Source organism: Rutilus rutilus (genome assembly GCF_951802725.1).
Source record: "Rutilus rutilus genome assembly, chromosome: 23".
NCBI lineage: Eukaryota > Metazoa > Chordata > Actinopteri > Cypriniformes > Leuciscidae > Rutilus > Rutilus rutilus.
In genome coordinates, this window is record NC_140233.1 from 21,574,336 (window position 1) to 21,591,729 (window position 17,394).

A 17,394-nucleotide genomic window follows, 5' to 3' on the forward strand; every position below is an offset into this window, starting at 1 on the left:
GAAGTTGAACCGCGGTCACAGGCACGCGCGCGCGCTCGTGTTCTCGTGCACGTCTGTGATCTGACTGACGGAGTTGAGTCTCGTCGCGGCTTCATTATGAACACAGACTATTATTATTAAACAACAGCCTGTGCAGCGCAGAGTGTCTGTTTTCAAAGGTAAAAGATTTCATATAATGCTGTTTTTATTTTCGTTCAGTTTGATGAGATTGTGTTTTACTGTCGCGTCTGTGCGTGAAAACAACTTGAGTTCTCAGATGATCGTCAATTGATCAGTCTGAAGTCTGATAAAGTCTTGCTTTCAACGTGTTTCTTTTGTCTAGAAGCTAGAATAGCTTGGTTTTGTTTGTAGTGTTGCCATTTCACAACTAAAAGTTGCCGCTAAATAAACTTGCTGGCTTTAGTTTGTACGACATTTTGATATATTTTTCCGATTGATGGTGATACATTTAGCCATGAAACATTTTACATCGGCAGATCATATTATGTCATAGATATTTATATGAATTGTAGACTATCAGTCATTTGTGTCTTTTTAAGTGCTTTTTCATCTTTCCATTATGGATGTACAGTAAATAAATCTATCACGGGTCACGTGTCAGCTTTTTTTAACCACGAGTTCTGCTATATTTAAGCATCTTTACACATGTCAAATTTACACCACAATGGTGGAACAGAAGCGCTTCCAAAATGGCATTTAGGCGTCTTTACACAGGCTGTTTAATACTGCTCAGAGGTGGCATTGTTGTAACTGTATTGATTCTAGGGGCTGAGGCGGGTCAGAGCAGGCATGATTTAGTCTGGCTTTTATGTAGCATTGCGTCTTTACACTGAATTGTGAGCAGGCACAGAGCAGCCTTAACTTGTCTGTGTAAAGATGCGTCCACGGACAAGTTAAGGCTGCTCTGTGCCTGCTCAAAATTCTGTGTAAAATGCAATGCTGTATAAAAAGCCTGACTAAATCATGACTAGTATCAAATCTTACAGTAGTAATTGCTGTCACTGTGTATTTATTCCCATCACGCATTTATTCCACCTCTGAGCATCAGACCGTCCGTGTAAAGAACGCCAGAAGTGCTTCTACGCCACCTTTGCAGTGTAAATTTGGTATAACAAATTTATACCATTCAGCTTGAGAACGTTAAGTGTTTTCGTTTCAATACCCTACGCCAGACTAGCGTTTTACATTTTAAAGGTGAATAATTGCTGGTCTTTCCCATGAGATAGTGTTTCGTGCTGTAAACCTTGAACTTCAGAAGGACAGGATGCATTGTGGTCACCAGCTTACTTCCTTACCTTCTTTCAGAGCGCGAGGTGTGGCCCACGCCGGTTTCCACTTCAGTCGACTGCTCTTGTGTGTAATAACAAACACTTTGGCATGCCCTTAAATCTCCTATCGTGTGCAAGGTGTTGCCAGAAGTCAGTGGGTTAGGCCTAGATGTTCTTTTTGAGCTGAACTCAAATATATTTAGAGGAAGTGGGGCGACAGAGCATGTGTTTCTGTTTCTGAAATCCTCCAGGGAGAACTAATGAACCAATCTCACATGTGTGGTCTGCTGCGCACATGTGCATCCTCACAAAGTCGTTAACTATTTGTGTGTATATATATATATATATATATATATATATATATATATATATATATATATATATATATATATATATATATATATATATATACACTGCCGTTCAAAACTTTGGGATCAGTATGATTTTTTTATGTTTTTGAAGTCTCTTCTGCTCACCAAGGCTGCATTTATTTAATAAATAAATAATAATAAAAAATAATAATAATAGTGTGAAATATTATTACAATTTAAAATAACTGTTTTCTATTTGAATATATTTTAAAATGTAATTTATTCCTGTGATCAAAGATGAATTTTCAGTGTCACATGATCCTTCAGAAATCATTCTGATATGATGATGTGATGCTCAATAAACGTTTATTATTATTATTATTATTATCAATGTTGAAAACAGTTATGTAAAATAAATAAAAACAGGATTCTTTGAAAAACAGGAACATTTATCGGAAATAGAAAGCTTTTGTAACTTTGTATACACTACTGTTCAAAAGTTTGGGGTCAGTAAGATATATATTTTTTGGGGGGAGAGGGGGTAAAAGAAATTAATACTTTTATTCAGCAAGGATGCATTCAATTGATCAAAGGTTAGGACAGTAAGGACATTTACAATGTCACAAAAGATTCTAAATTAAATAGAACTTTCTGTTCCTCAAATAATCCAGAATTTTTTTTTTTTTTTTTTTAATACATGTGTCCAGATTTATGTTTCCAAGTTTTTTGAGCATCAAATCAGCCTATTATAATGATTTCTGAAGGATCATGTGACACTGAAGACTGAAGTAATGATGCTGAAAATTCAGCTTTGCATCACAGGAATAAATTACATTTTAAAATATATTCAACAGAAAAGGTTTTTTTTTTTTTTTTTACAATATTACTGGGTTTATTATGAAATAAATGCAGCATTGTTGAGCATAAGAGACTTCTTTGAAAAATCTTACAGATCCCAAACTTTTGAACGGCAGTATATATATATATATATATATATATATATATAATCAAATATAAATTTATGTTCCTGTTACACTTAAATTTTCTGGTTAAATGAACATTACATAAAAAGAGAGACCAAATACAACTCAACTATGTAATGTTCTATTTATTAAAACCAAGTATAAATTTCATGAAGTCAGTGTGTTTACACATTTTTACATGTATTCCAAAATAATAACTAAAGGCAGTAACAATTTAAACAATGCATATTAATTGTGAAGTAATATTCAGATTTTCTTTTTATAATAGCCAGCTTATTTTCATCAGTCATCAAGCGTGGACACACTGGTCACGGACACGCAGAATTACCTTTCATTTCACCAAGCTAAAACCCCCACAGTCATCATGTTTTCAGCCCATTTCAAGTTTGATTTTGACGTGACATAAAGTGGCTGAGTTATTTACTTACTTTTTAATTAACCTTAAATCTATAAATAATTAATCCCCCCCCATTAATCGTCGCCATCAAACTCACCGCATGCTTTTTGTTAAAAGTCAATGGGCTCGGGGGAGGCAAGAGAGACGCGGACTCCCGCTTTAGGAAAACAAAAACATGTCACATTCTGTAATATTTGTGTTCTTTTATTTATGTAATATCAATTATGTTCTCGTCCAGTATTGAGGAGACACCGCCTCCCTTGCCTCCTCGGATGAAACGCCCCCGGTGTATGAAATACTCTATTAGATCATCTGGGAAGACACTAGCATGTTGCAGCCTGTCATCTAATAGTAGGTTTGTGGCTTCGTTTTTTTTCCTGCAGCTTTTAGAAAACTGTGGTTTAAAAGTGAAGTGAGTCAGTTCTTGCTCATGAAATGATCTGTCATTAACAAATCATATTTGGCTCATTTTGACCTTCAACCTTTTAAAGTCATCAAGATATCTACAGCTGTCAAACTTTCAGCGGAAATCTGCAGAAGCTTGACGGAGAACAGCAGTTCTGTAGGTTCTTCCGCCAGTGTTATTGGTGGTCGACCATTTTTCTTTACGGTCGGTCAGATGATAACACTGCAAAATGGTTGTGACATTAAGATACGGTTCAGGCACTCTTACATTCTTCAGAAATACACTTTTCATTTAGTTGAGAAGGCCACTTGAGTTTTCCCCGGGGAAGAGTCCGGGAGGGAACTGGGTTTATAGGAAATAGGCTGAGCTATTTTAACAGAACATTACTATTGTTAATTTGCCAGACTTGGGCAACAAACAATGAACGTGTTTTTCATTGTTTTTTGGCTTACGTATTCTGATCCATCAATTAAAATAATAAGATTATTTTTCAATGTATTAAAAGGTTACTTCACCCAAAAGGAGTAGCCCATACTAAGAAAATATTATTTTTTTTTATTCCTTTTTTCTGTAATGAATCGCTCTGGAATTGATTGACTGGCTTTAGGATGTATTGGTACGTAATAAGGCTTATCAAGTTATATTTTTAATTATTAAATCAACTGTTTGTATCTCAGGGATATTTCATAGTGTGTGTATCACATGCTAAACTTGTCATGCTGCTGATTGTTTGAGTAGTTTTTGGCATTGAATCAGAGAAGGGATGTCATAATAATAATGCACTGCAAACAGTCCAAACTTGTTCTCTGCAAAGCTCAGAAGATCCATGGCATACAAACGAGAAACTTGCACGAGATCTTACAAAACAGAAAACACCCATTTATTTATAGTACGTGTTTTTTAATTTATTACTTGTTTGAGTTTCGGTGAGATGTAGGTTTCTGTAGTTTGACTTTGCAACTTCGAACTATGTGGTTGGACTTTCCACGGACTGTGAGAACTTCAAAACTAAAGTGAAAATGATGTATCTAAACCTTCACTTTTGTACACAGTTTATTGAATTTAGCCAACATGGGGAAGTTCAAGTACTCAGTTCTCAAAACTAACCCGAAGCAGTCCATGAATGGTGATTCTTCACACTTTCGTGTAAACTGTAGTGCGTCTCTGGCTGTGTGTTGCTCTTGTTGGTTGTTGCATGTGTGAGTTTTGGCCTCTGCCAGGAAAAACAGCTGAACTGAGCACAGATCACCGTCAGCGTCAGCACCTTTCTACTGCCCTCCTGCCACTGACCTGTGATTGATGCAAAGCAAGCACTCCTGCCGTGCAAACGTTGGCGGTGGCACACCTGTATTCCTTTGGCTGAACACCAAATGGCATTTTCAACAGGATCCAACTGTGGATTTAGAGTTGGCATTTAGTTTTAGAGAAGCAGTGATGCACAATTTAGACGTGTAAGTGAACAATCCATTGGTTTGATGCAAATGGGGATCAAAACAAAGGTTTGTTTGCACAACAAAGACCATGAGCTTCTCAGATAATTGCTAAAATTGTGCCACAGGTGTTGTCTGAAACATCAATTAAAGGAGAACTTGGTAACTTTTTTAACTTAATAAAACTGTCTAGAAATCATTTGGATGGTTAAACAACCTGTTCTGGTGATACTGGTGACTTTCCCCGCTCCCCCCAGCGTTCCCAGGCGGAAAACCAACCTTGCAACTTGGGGACTACCGTCCCGGCAAGATAGAAATCGGAAGTCTCGTGAGAAGCGAGAACTAGAACGAGAACGAGAACGAGACCGAGCGCGAAACACAAATTGCTTTACGGCAATTCGACATAAACAAACACGCATGTATGATGTATTACCAGATTACCCACCTCGGTAGACATAGCTCCACACGATACAGTTGGCGTGCTCCGATCAAAACAAAACATGAGCAGCGGTAGAGAGGGGGAGGAGGCCGCCGCAAGTGAGTTTTTTACGACTGTGTTGTGAAATATACGCCCACCACAGCTGTAGGGGGAGCTCGTGGGGAAAACACGCGACAACAAAAGGGAAAATCAGCGAAGAAGTGACTAGAGTTCGCTAGAGTTACCGAGTTCTCCTTTAAAAATGGCTGCATGCTAGTGCGCTTATAATTGCAAGCATGTGGTTATTTGTTTAGATCTGCGGGTGACCTCTCTGTATTTAGTTTCATGAGAAAATTTAAACCGCTTTGGCTTAACCTTCATTTGAATAGTGTGGAGGAAAAGTCACAATATCACGAAAAACCATTTATTGCTTTTGTCCAAAAGGATAGACGTTGATGCAGGCATTGCTATAATCCTACTTGTAGTGGCCCACATTTTTAATCCCGTGATTTCTGTCAAGCCATTAAGTTCCCCGACTCATAGACAAGACTGCGGTAAATAAATTATGCTCGCATCTCTTGCAAGCTTTGACCCGTTTTCCCTGGTCAGCTTATAGGAGACGTAATGTTGCTCAAAGAAGCCTTTCCCTGTCGCAGTAAATGAAAGTGTTTTGGCTCCAGATCAAGTCTTAAGACTGATCTGTTTACTGAGGCACATTTGACTTCTCACGAGGGTGGTGGTTATACGTGCAGAGAGCATTCGGATAGTGCTATTCCTTCCTTACCATAGACAACACGGTGTTAAAACTAAAATCTTGTCGTTATTTACTCTAACCCAATCCAAATCTATATAGGCTCATTTTTATTTCTTCCATGTAACATCGTGTTAAAGGAATAGTTCCTCGCAAAACAAAAATCCTCTCATTATTTACTCTAACCCAATCCTAATCTGTAAGATTTTATTTCTTCCATGGAACATAAAATGAGGAATGCTGAATAATATAATGACCCCTCTTTATCAAATAACATTTCTATTTTTGTCATCCACAGAAGAAATAAAGTCATATTGATTTTGAATGAAATGAAGGTGAGTAAATGATGACAAAATTAGCATTTTTCTGTGAATTATTCCTTTAATAAATTTAGCTCAGCTCACTTATCAATTTAGGAGCTTAAAACAATGACAGAAAAAAATGTGCGCAGTTACAAACCTTTAGGAGTAAAGGTTAAAACAAAATGTGCACTGTTTTCTGAGAGTGAAGAGAAGTTTGAAAGGGAAACTTGGGTTTCCATTCATACGATCCAATGTTTTGAATAGGACAGGTGGTTAAACAGAGAAAGGTGCCCATGTGTCTCAGCAGAGCAGTTGTCTGGTGAACTGTAGACTGTAAGAGTCCACCTGTCCACAGAGAGCGTGAACTAACAGACCTCGCTAGTTTTCAACACATGGTGGTGAGTATCAGCTGCGTCAGTTCTGCTCTGTCAACTTCTGATTACATGCTGTCGCGCCACAGGACTAAGTAACTTTTCCTTCTCAGTTAATTTGAATCCTCTTAAATTATCCAAGTTGATAAAATACATTTTGTTTCTAGAATGTAATTGGTCTAACTTTTGAGTCAGTTAGTGACTTAGTTCACGCAAAAACAAGAAAGAAAATGTTGTCATTAATGACTCGCCCTCAAGTCGTACCAAACCCGTAAGACTTTCGTTCATCATCAGAACAAAAATTAAGATATTTTTTATGAAATCTGAGTGAGTTTTGTCCACCCATTGACAGCTATGCAACTACCACTTCGACGCTTCAAAAAGTTCATAAAGAGATATCTGAAGATGAATGAAAGTCCTACAGGTTTGGAACAACATGAGTGAGTGATGACAGAGTTTTCATTTTTAGGTGAACTATCCCTTTAAGTTTCAGTTAATTTATTAATGGTTTAGTCAGCCTGCCCTGAAGTCATAAATATGGGTGTCTTGCTTTAGGCCACAATGGGGGAGGGCTTATGGATTGCCACTACTGGGGTTTGAACCTACAACCTTTAATTTACCAGCGCAGTTGTTTAACTTCTTTGGCCACCTTGCATTACTGAAAATTTACTTGCTGCTTAATTTTATAGTAATTTTTTTTTGTCAAAGCTTGGGTTTGTGAATGAATCTGACTAGAGAACCATACATTGGGTCATGGGAGGGCAAAGGCTGAATTGTTGGCCTGCACAGAAAAGTGGTGGGTTGTTGTTGGGTTGACTTCAGTCCTGGTATTCTTGCATGAGTTTGTCCAGCATTTTTCCCGACAAAACTGTTGGGCTGAAAAAAAAAAAGAGTGCTTGAAGAATTAGCTGACAAAACAGCACTTGTCTGTTTTTGGCTCTTGATGGATGTGCATTTGTGCAACCTCACCTCACATGGGTGTCTCTCAGCTTCTGGCAGAACTTGGATGAATGTTGTAATATTGGTGGAATGTGGATTCCTCGGATCATTTTCATGCGTTTAACCCAAAGAGACCTGAAGGTGGATCAGTAGAGGAATAGTAATGTCAGCAACACATGTTTCCATGCATCTGGATGAGCCAGTTGGCTCAAAAGTCTTCTGTTTGTTTTGTTCCCTTTTCAGATTTTGAGATGAAGAAGGACATTGATACGCTAATAGCTGAAGAACGGGCTGAAATCATCAACAAATATGAGAAGGCAAGTTACATCCTTTCAGTAGTCTACCTTCTGACTTTCTGGAGTTGTTGACCTACGTTTTAATTTGACTGGTTGAGCCAATGTCCAGACAAGAGGAAACTGGTTAATGAATGTCCCTGACCTTCAGCGACATGGACAGCAAGGCACACTGTCAAAATAGCACAAGTAAAGTAGTAGGCTAAGTAGCCATTAAAGTGCCATTAAAAATGAAAATGATCCCATGATTTACTCACCCTCAAGCCATCTTAGGTGTATATGACTATCTTCTTTCAAACACAATCTGAGATATTTAAAAAATATCCCGGCTCTTCCAAGCTTTATAATGGCAGTGAATGGGGGACGAGATTTTACAGCCCAAAAAATTGCATCCATCCATCATAAATGTACGCCTTCTGAAGCGAAGCGATGCGTTTGTGCATATTTAAAACTTCATTAGCTATAGTAATTAGCTACTGGCATACTGCAAAGTCGACTTGCGCCACAAGAGTAACTCTGATGCGATGTATGACGTAGGATGTAGGAGTATTTTAGGTTTAGACGCCTCTCGCGGTTCAAACAAAGAGGGCTGTGCACATGGGCGTCGGAAGCAAAAAAAAGTGGGTGGGTCCTCCTCCAGAATTTTTTTTACTAATGCCATTTTCATGTATTCTGATGCCTTTTAATTAAACAAGTAAACTAAACTCGCCTCCACGTAGTGCATTAAATGCACAGCTATCCGTGGATTAACCTGCTGATACCATGGTCATTTGCCAGCATTGACAACTTAAAGCTGTTATTGATGTTTGCAACGCAATATTTGACTTGAAGGGTACAACGGGCGTTTTTTTCGTCAGTTGCGGCTCGTTGAGAAATATAATGTAGCGATTCAGCGGAAATGGAGTTTAATTCATTTGGGCATTCCTCAAGTGTAATGGATTTGACTGACGACGCTCTGAAAAGCGAACAGACATATGCGCTGAATATAAAAGTGAGTGGGTCCAATATCATTGGTCTTAAAAAGTGGGTGGGTCTTGTCCCACCCATATACAATGGTTCCGACGCCCATGGCTGTGCAACAAACTCAAGTTCCTCTTCTTGAAATGTTGAAATCTTCCAACATTTCTCTTTAAAATTTCTCGTTTTAGACTTCTAATTCGTGACTGGTGTTTTGTTTTGCTCTATCCTCTGAGTCTGCTCTTCAGCGTTCGTCATTACGTCATGCGTCGGGTCAGGAGTTACTCTTCCTCTGCAAATCATTGCGTACGTCCATCTGCCGGAAGCTAGTTATTATAGCTAATAAAGTTTTAAATATGGATGTTTTTCTTACAAAAACCTCTCGCTTCGCTTCAGAAGGCCTTTATTAACCCTCTGGAACCGTATGGATTATTTTTTATGATGATTGGATGCATATTTTTTGGCCTTCAAAATCTCGCCAGGATATTTTTAAATATAACTTTTAAAAGGCTTGTGTTCGTCTGAAAGAAGATAGTCATATACATCTTGGATGGCTTGAGGGTGAGTAAATCACGGTATCATTTTAATTTTTGGGTGAACTATCCCTTTAAATCAGATGTCTTTGCAGTACATACAAGGACAGTCCTCTTGGGAGAGGCCAAGATTTGGGGTACGCCACTGCTGGGAGTAACCTAGGGTTGAGTGTCTTGCTCAAGGGAACGATTGTGATAACTCATGGATCAACAATCCCAGATATTTAACCACTAGACTACACCTCCCAAAAAGTTGCTGCAATTTGCTGATCTTGGCAAGGAACAACTTTCCTTAGAGATGCTGCACACAACTGATGTAAGACAAGTTATATAAAGGCTGCTGATGTATAATATTAGGGTAAAGGTAGATGTGGTTCATATTGTGGTCATTTTTTGGGAATAGATTGTGGCTGTGTCTGCCTCACTGCCCAGTCATGACTTCACAGACAGTGGTTTTGTAGGAATGTACCACCTAAGGAAATGTTTCAGACATGCTTCAGAGGCATAAATCATCACGTCTAATGATCTAAAACAAATTTAAATTCAATTTAAATACAGCCGAGATCAAAGCTTTTGATAAAACCAAAACTATGTTGTGACCACAATGCGTGTTTCTCAGTATAAATGGAGTTTCTTCTGCTCCACAAATTTCCCCATCGGATGCCATTTTGTCTTTATTGTGTGTGAACTGTAGACACAGGGTTGTGGGATATCATGGGCACTGAAGGTATATCTATGCAGCCTTTAAAAACCTGTCCATGAAAAGGTCAAAACTTAGTAGACAGGATGTTATGTGATCATTGGATCCAGACAAGCCGTAGTGCCTTCGTACCTCCATATACAGCTTGCGAAGGCGGCAAGTTTTCAGCTTTCAACAGCCACAATCTTTTGAGGAGGAAGCGTCCTGATGGACAACAGCTGGATGTCATGCTTGCTACACTGACTAGGCTACAGTCTGGATGGAAATTCTCAGCGTACTTAAGATACCTTTAGATAAGTGTGTGGAGTTTATACAGATGAGGAATTCAGGATTATACAGAGAAATCACTCTGTTAGAATAAATGATGGATTATGGGAGTTTTTCGTATCCCCGTTTAATTGGATATCTGGATTGTTCTAAACTGAGTTTGGGGGGTTTTCAAATGTTTTTCTTGCCTTTTTACTGTGTCATGATGTTATGTGATTCTCAATCGTCTCTTGGATTGAGGGTCTTTTGCCTTTGCTCCAGTTTCTCAGTGTGTTTGTTGGGCTGATTGCAGGGCAGGCAGGAGGGTGTGCACATTAAGCCCTGGGAGGATGCCGACTACAGCGTCTACAGGGTCACAGACCGCTTCGGTTTCCTGCAGTAAGTCTCGCCTGTCCTGGCAGTTTTGCCACTCGGTCTAACAAGACGATGACCTCTTTCCTTATTTGAAGATGTTAAAGGGATAGTTCATTAATTTCTCACCCTCATGTCGTTCCAAACCCGGAAGACTTTCGTTCATCTTCGGAAAACACAAATGAAGATCTTTTTGATGAAATCTGAGAGCTTTCTGTCCTTCCATTGACAGCTACACAACTACCACTTTGACGCTTCAAAAAGTTAATAAAGAGATTGTAAAACTAATCCATATGAATTGAGAGGTTTAGTCCACATTTTCTGAAGAGGCTCAATTGTTTTATATGATGAACAGATTAAATTGAGGCTTTTATTCACATATAAACTTTCATCAACGCACACATCAGTGGTGGTAAACAGAGGCTCAAGCATGTTTGCTTGACGTGCGAGAACCAGTGTGGTTTGTTTTCACGTGTCAAGCAGGGTCAGTTGAGCGTCGGTTTAAAAGCTGAAGTCGGCAAGATTTTTTTTATCATATTCACTGAAACCGACACTATACTCCAACAGAACGTTATTTGTTTTGCAAAAATCCACCGCTCCTGGTTCTTCTGGTCTAGGGCTGTGTGAGATCTAACTGTCAATCACAGTTCGTGCACACGCCACAGATCCCCCCTCGCGCACGTTACAATATCACATGCACACGCCTGAAGTTCGCAGGTGTGTTGGATTGTACGAAGCGTGATGGCGGAGAGAAAATCTACTAACAAGCTTCCAATTCCTCGGTTAACAACCAGAGCTAGGAGGTCCAAAACAACCAAGGAAAAGAAAATGATGCTTTGATGCTGAAGAGACGGGCGCGTTCACAGAAAATCTGGTGCACACGCACTGACGAGCACGAACTCGATGTGAGGGTGCTCGTTGGTAGTGGGGGAGGGGCATGAGAGTTGTAAACATTCAAAAGTCCCCTCAATCTGCCAGACTTGCCGCCTGCAGCTTTAATATGTGAATAAAAGCCTAAATTAAATCTGTTCATCATATAAAGCGATCCATGTCTCTTCAGAAAATGTGGACTAAACCTCTCAATTCATATGGATTAGTTTTGCGATCTCTTTATGAACTTTTTGAAGCGTTACAGTGGTAGTTGTGTAGCTGTCAATGGAGGAACAGAAAGCTCTCAGATTTCATCAAAAAGATCTTCATTTGTGTTTTCCGAAGATGAAAGAAAGTCATACAGGTTTGGAACGACAAGAGGGTGAGTAATTAATGACAGAATTGACATTTTTGGGTGAACTATCCCTTTAATTGCTCAACTGTGTTGTCAAAGAATATGTGCGAACTATTACGCCTGACTGTGAACGCTAGAACAGTGTTGTCAGAATTGTGTTTCACAGTAAAATCCTCCAATGAAGCTTCTGGATTTTTAAATACAGATTTAACAGTCATTTACCCTTTATTCTTTCTTTCTAGTGAAAAGGAACTGCCAACACCAACCGCAGTGGAGGAGAAGGTGACATACGATATCAGCTTTCCTTGCACCTGCAATCCTTGTTAAATCTATGGCAAAAATAATTTTAAACAAGTTAACCCGTTGAATTATGGTGTCTACTATATACAATTTTAGGCATTCAAGTTGTGATGTTACTTTTAAACCAACATGGGTGTTTAGCTTTAACCATTTCCTCTTTCTCTGTATGACTATTTTCTTTGTTTTAGGTACATTTTTAGATTTAAGACTAACATTCAGTATGCTCTGTCTCTAGTACAAACTCCAGGAGGTCGAAAGAGAGGAAAAATGGGTTAAGATGGTGAAAAAGTGGGAAAAGTACCAAAACAGTGAAAAGGTAACTTGTACATTTGATTGTTCCAGCTTTAATTGGATGGATTCGAAACAATCGTAAAATAGTTCCTATATTGAAATATTGAACGTTATCTTTTTTTGCTGCCGTTATATTCACAAGGCTGTGTTTAAAGAGGTTCACATGTCCGGCATTATGGAGACTCAAAAATAAATCTCGCCATCTATTTGTTTCCCACGTGCATTTTGCAGATGATGAAGCGGGTGTACAAGGGGATTCCCTTGAAGCTGCGCGGTCAGGCCTGGGCTCTGCTGCTGGATGTGGAAAATGTGAAACAGGCAAACTTCAGGAAGTACGAGGTAGGAGCTTTGCAAGGATCATATGTTTGGGTTCCAGTCGCTCCTTTGAATTAAAAGCGGCTGTTTGATGTTCATTCATTCAGTGACTCACTTGTTTGGGTTTTACTTTGTCCCGTGTGATTGTTTGGGTTTAAATTAGCCAGACGTGTTTAGTCTCTGCCCTCTTGGCGCAACAATGTTTTAATTTCATAACAAAGGTTTTCTGCTTTGCATGGTTTGTATAATCTAACAACTCTTACATCAAAGTTCCTTGGTATTAAAGGGATAGTTCACCCATAAATGTAAATTCTGTCATTATTTACTCGCCCTCTTGTTGTTCCAAACCCGTAAGACTTTCGTTCATCTTCAGAACACAAGTGAAGGTATTTTTGATGAAATCTGAGAGCTTTCTGTTCCTCCATTGACAGCTACACAACTACCACTATGATGCTTCAAAAAGTTCATAAAGAGATCGTAAAACTAATCCATATGATTGAGCGGTATAGTCAAAATTTTCTGAAGAGACTAGATCGCTTAATATGATGAACAAATTTAATTTAGGCTTGAGTAATTAATGACAATTTTCATTTTTGGGTGAACTTTACTTTTAACATAAAAAAATACCAAAAAAAAATATATATACACTAAATGTAGTGTAAACTATATACACTACCGTTCAAAAGTGTGGAAATGAATACTTTTATTCACCAAAGACTCAAACTTGATCAAAAATGACAATAAAGATATTTATAATATTACAAAATATTTATTATTCAATATTTATCAAAGAATCCTGAAAAAAGTATCGGTTTCCACAAAAAATATTAAGCAGCAATTTATTTTTAAATTGATAATAATCAGAAATGTTTCTTGAGCAGCAAATCATCATATTACAAGGTTTCTGAAGGATCATGTGACACTGAAGACTGGAGTGATGATGCTGAAAATACAGCTTTACCATCACAGGAATAAACTAAAATTAGCTCACATTGTAATAATATTAAAATATTATTAAATAATATTAAAAAGTCGGCACACCATGGCTCCAAAAATGTGAAAAATGTATGTGAAAATTGGTTTATGCAGGTATCACTATTTAAATTTATATTAATTTTGTATGTTTAATTTGACTTTCACATTTAGTATGCATTATTTTTGTATTTTTCCTTTGCCTTTCTTTGTTCTTGTGGGTGATATTGGTATTATTTGTATTATTTATATTTTTATTTATATATGTATGTGTGTTTTTTTTGGGGGGGGGGGTTCACCTGTGAGTATAAATGCGTGGTGTGTTTAACTTTTAATTGTCTGACGAAGAGCCTACGTGCTCGAAACCACTTGTTTGTGAGTCTACTATTACATTTTTCATATTTTTGGAGCCATGGTGTGCCGACTTTTTTTCTTTTTTTATTAATTTCCTTGTTGAGCACCCAATTTGAGCAACATATTGCTTTGCTTTGGATGTGCGTGCTTTGGATCTGATTTTATGATACGATACAGTATATGATATACGGTATATGATACAGGTACTTTTTGGTTTTCAGTCATTGCAGACACTGTACAGCTCAAGATTTATATTTACGAGTATCTATATCTGACTTTCTAAATATATCTAGGCGCCGCTGTAATATTTATAACTTGTTTACTGCTCTGATGGATGATAAAAAACAGAAGTGTTTCTCTTAAATTGAAACCAGTGGCTATCAAGGTGTCTGTATGAGTACAGCAATACACAGTGTGTACTTCAGTGAAAATCAGTCACCTGATAATTTGTTAAATGTATAAAAGCATTACTAAACAACGGTTTACTGACAATGTAAAAAAAAAAAATCTCCTATCAGTTTAATATGCACAGATAACCATTAGTAAGCCATTTTTTCACTGATTTTCAGAGTACTGGATGAACATTGATGCTTCAAAAATGTACTCATGTTTTTTGGATCAGCCAATGGCATGAGTTTGGGAGGTGACTCTCTTTGACTGACCAATGGTAGATGGACATTGTTTTGGGGAATCTTTTTAAAAATGTCACTGTTGTTAACTGTCGAAAGGATGTTTTTTTTTACCTGTTCATTTAGTTAACAGCAGTCTGTAGTGTCTGCAAAACTCGAAATTGTTTGTAACATATGCATTATTTCGAATCATTTTTGTTTTTATGTTGTTGCAGAAAATGAAGGAACAAGCCAAGAAGTATTCAACAGAAATTAAACAGATTGACCTTGATGTCAACAGGACCTTTAGAAACCATATCATGTTCATGGAGCGCTTTGGGGTCAAGTAAGATGAATACATGCATATACAAAATCTAGTTTTATCTTCGTTTCACTCAATGTTTGTGTTTGGCATTGTACTTTTTGTAGTGTGTGTGTGTGTGTGTTACCCAGACTTTTGTGTTGAGATGGTTCTTAAATGAGGTGCTCAGACCTTGTAAACCAAAACAAGAGCAACTTCCTCTTTGTCACTGCGTTTTTGTTCGGCTTCCTGTTTCTGTGAGTGGCCTAACAGGAAATGACACAACCGGTGACTCGTTACCATTATGCCCAGAATAAATATATACTTTGATGTTGTCCATAACAACTAAAGTTTTGCCACAGTGTCATAAAAAAAAGAAAAAAAAAGATTTCCTTTTGCGCCGGACAGTCATAAAGACCCACTTGGGATTGTATATCCTCTTAAGAATGGACAGATGTCCAAAAAAGAATAATTATTTTCTGTTTTTAAACTGCCAACGAGTCAATCATGGGTTTTTAACAAAACGTAGACCAGATGCTCTTCAATAACCTTTCAGTAAATTTGATATTCAACAGGGTTTTCCCTCGTACTTAGCAAACTGAAATGGTCTTCAACCATCAAGGTGTGTAGAACAAAGTGCATGGAGAGGTTTCCGCCATGTGGTTTTGCATGGGTTGCACACCCACAATAGACGTAGATCAACCACCAACCTCTTTGCACAGGCAGGGTATCTGGTGGATGGAAGCTTTGAGTAATGACTTCTACATTTTTATTAGTACAGCATGGCAAATAAGAGGATATGGAGCGGAAGTGCAGTTTAACACTTCTGCTGTGTGTTTGCGATACCCAGCAATGTTTCTACAACACACTAGTCACAATTCTGCTTTCCTGGCTTGTTACCAAGGGTCTTGCTGTGTGCATTGCTAAATCTTTTTAAATCTGCAGATGCTGTGAATTATTAATATACATCTCCTTTGGATGTGATAGCTTATGCATGAATGGACTCTTACTGCTACTGTGAGCTGGTTTCTTTCTACTGTTCAATTTGGGCTGGACCCTCTGGGCTTTTTTGCTCAAAATGTAGTTGGGTTTCTGACAAAGAAGATATCCATGATCAAAAAAAATGGAATAATAAATCAAATTAATTTGAAAAATTAAAATATATTTTATAGTTTATTATATTATATTTTAATTGAAAATTATACAGTTTTCTGCGGAAGCCCTAAGAAGCCATGGATTATTATTATTATTATTATTTTTCTTTCTTGTTATCTTGTGATCTCAACTTAATTTTTTCATGATTTCGACATTTTATTTTCTCGATATCAAGACTTATTTTTCTCATGATCTCGACACAACAAAAGTTTTATTGTTATCACAACTTAATTTTCTCATGATCTCGACACAACAAAAGTTTTATTGTTATCACGACTTAATTTTCTCATGATCTCGACACAACAAAAGTTTTATTGTTATCACAACTTAATTTTCTCATGATCTCGACACAACAAAAGTTTTATTGTTATCACGACTTAATTTTCTCATGATCTTGACAAAAGTTGTTTTCTCGTTATCACGACTTAATTTTCTCATGATCTCGACACAACAAAAGTTTTATTGTTATCACGACTTAATTTTCTCATGATCTCGACACAACAAAAGTTTTATTGTTATTACAACTTAATTTTCTCATGATCTTGACAAAAGTTGTTTTCTCGTTATCACGACTTAATTTTCTTGTGATCTCGACATAAAGTTGTTTTCTTGTTATCACTAGCCTATATTTATTTATTTATTTATTGTAGACTTTATTATTAAGCGAAGCAACATAAGAGCGCACAGTTTATCTGTCGATCAAATGCGTGTGAAAGTTGCATTCGTTACAATAGCAACAGTAGACTCCTGTTTCAGTGTTTCAGAATCAAACAATCATTATTGATTGATTGATTGATTGATAGACTTTATTAATCCCACACTGGGGAAATTTCTGTGTTACAGCAGCTCAAAAATAAAAAATAAAGTAAGAAATACAAAAATATAGGGAATGAAAAATAGAATAGAGTAAGATTATAAAAAAATGTCAAGTGGTGTAACGATCAAATAAAACATTTTCAAACATATTATACATAAGTTTATTTTTAAAATATTTACTGGCATAAACAACATTTGCATTAATATCATGAAGTTTTCTTAGTGTTATACTTTGCCCTGTCATAAACAGGTCAAATTAATCTGATCTTTAGGGTTTGCAAGGATATCATCGCTATCATAATATATCATTTCCTGTTTAATGTTTTTGGTGTCACATGTCTGCCAAAACAAAGTGTGGTATAACCAACCTGCAGGAATCG

At 37.3% G+C, this 17,394-nt stretch overlaps 1 protein-coding gene across 1 annotated transcript in view; it reads left to right on the top strand.

Annotated features, from left to right (window-relative positions):
- LOC311282620 (USP6 N-terminal-like protein) overlaps positions 1-17,394 on the top strand; it is a 24,600-nt gene continuing 7,206 nt past the window's right edge. The window contains exons 1-7 of the mRNA XM_084396514.1: positions 1-158; positions 7,820-7,893; positions 10,619-10,704; positions 12,145-12,184; positions 12,438-12,518; positions 12,725-12,832; positions 14,979-15,088. Coding sequence (XP_084252640.1) covers positions 7,828-7,893; positions 10,619-10,704; positions 12,145-12,184; positions 12,438-12,518; positions 12,725-12,832; positions 14,979-15,088 — 491 coding nt within the window. The 5' untranslated portion in view covers positions 1-158; positions 7,820-7,827. The remainder of the gene's footprint in view (positions 159-7,819; positions 7,894-10,618; positions 10,705-12,144; positions 12,185-12,437; positions 12,519-12,724; positions 12,833-14,978; positions 15,089-17,394) is intronic.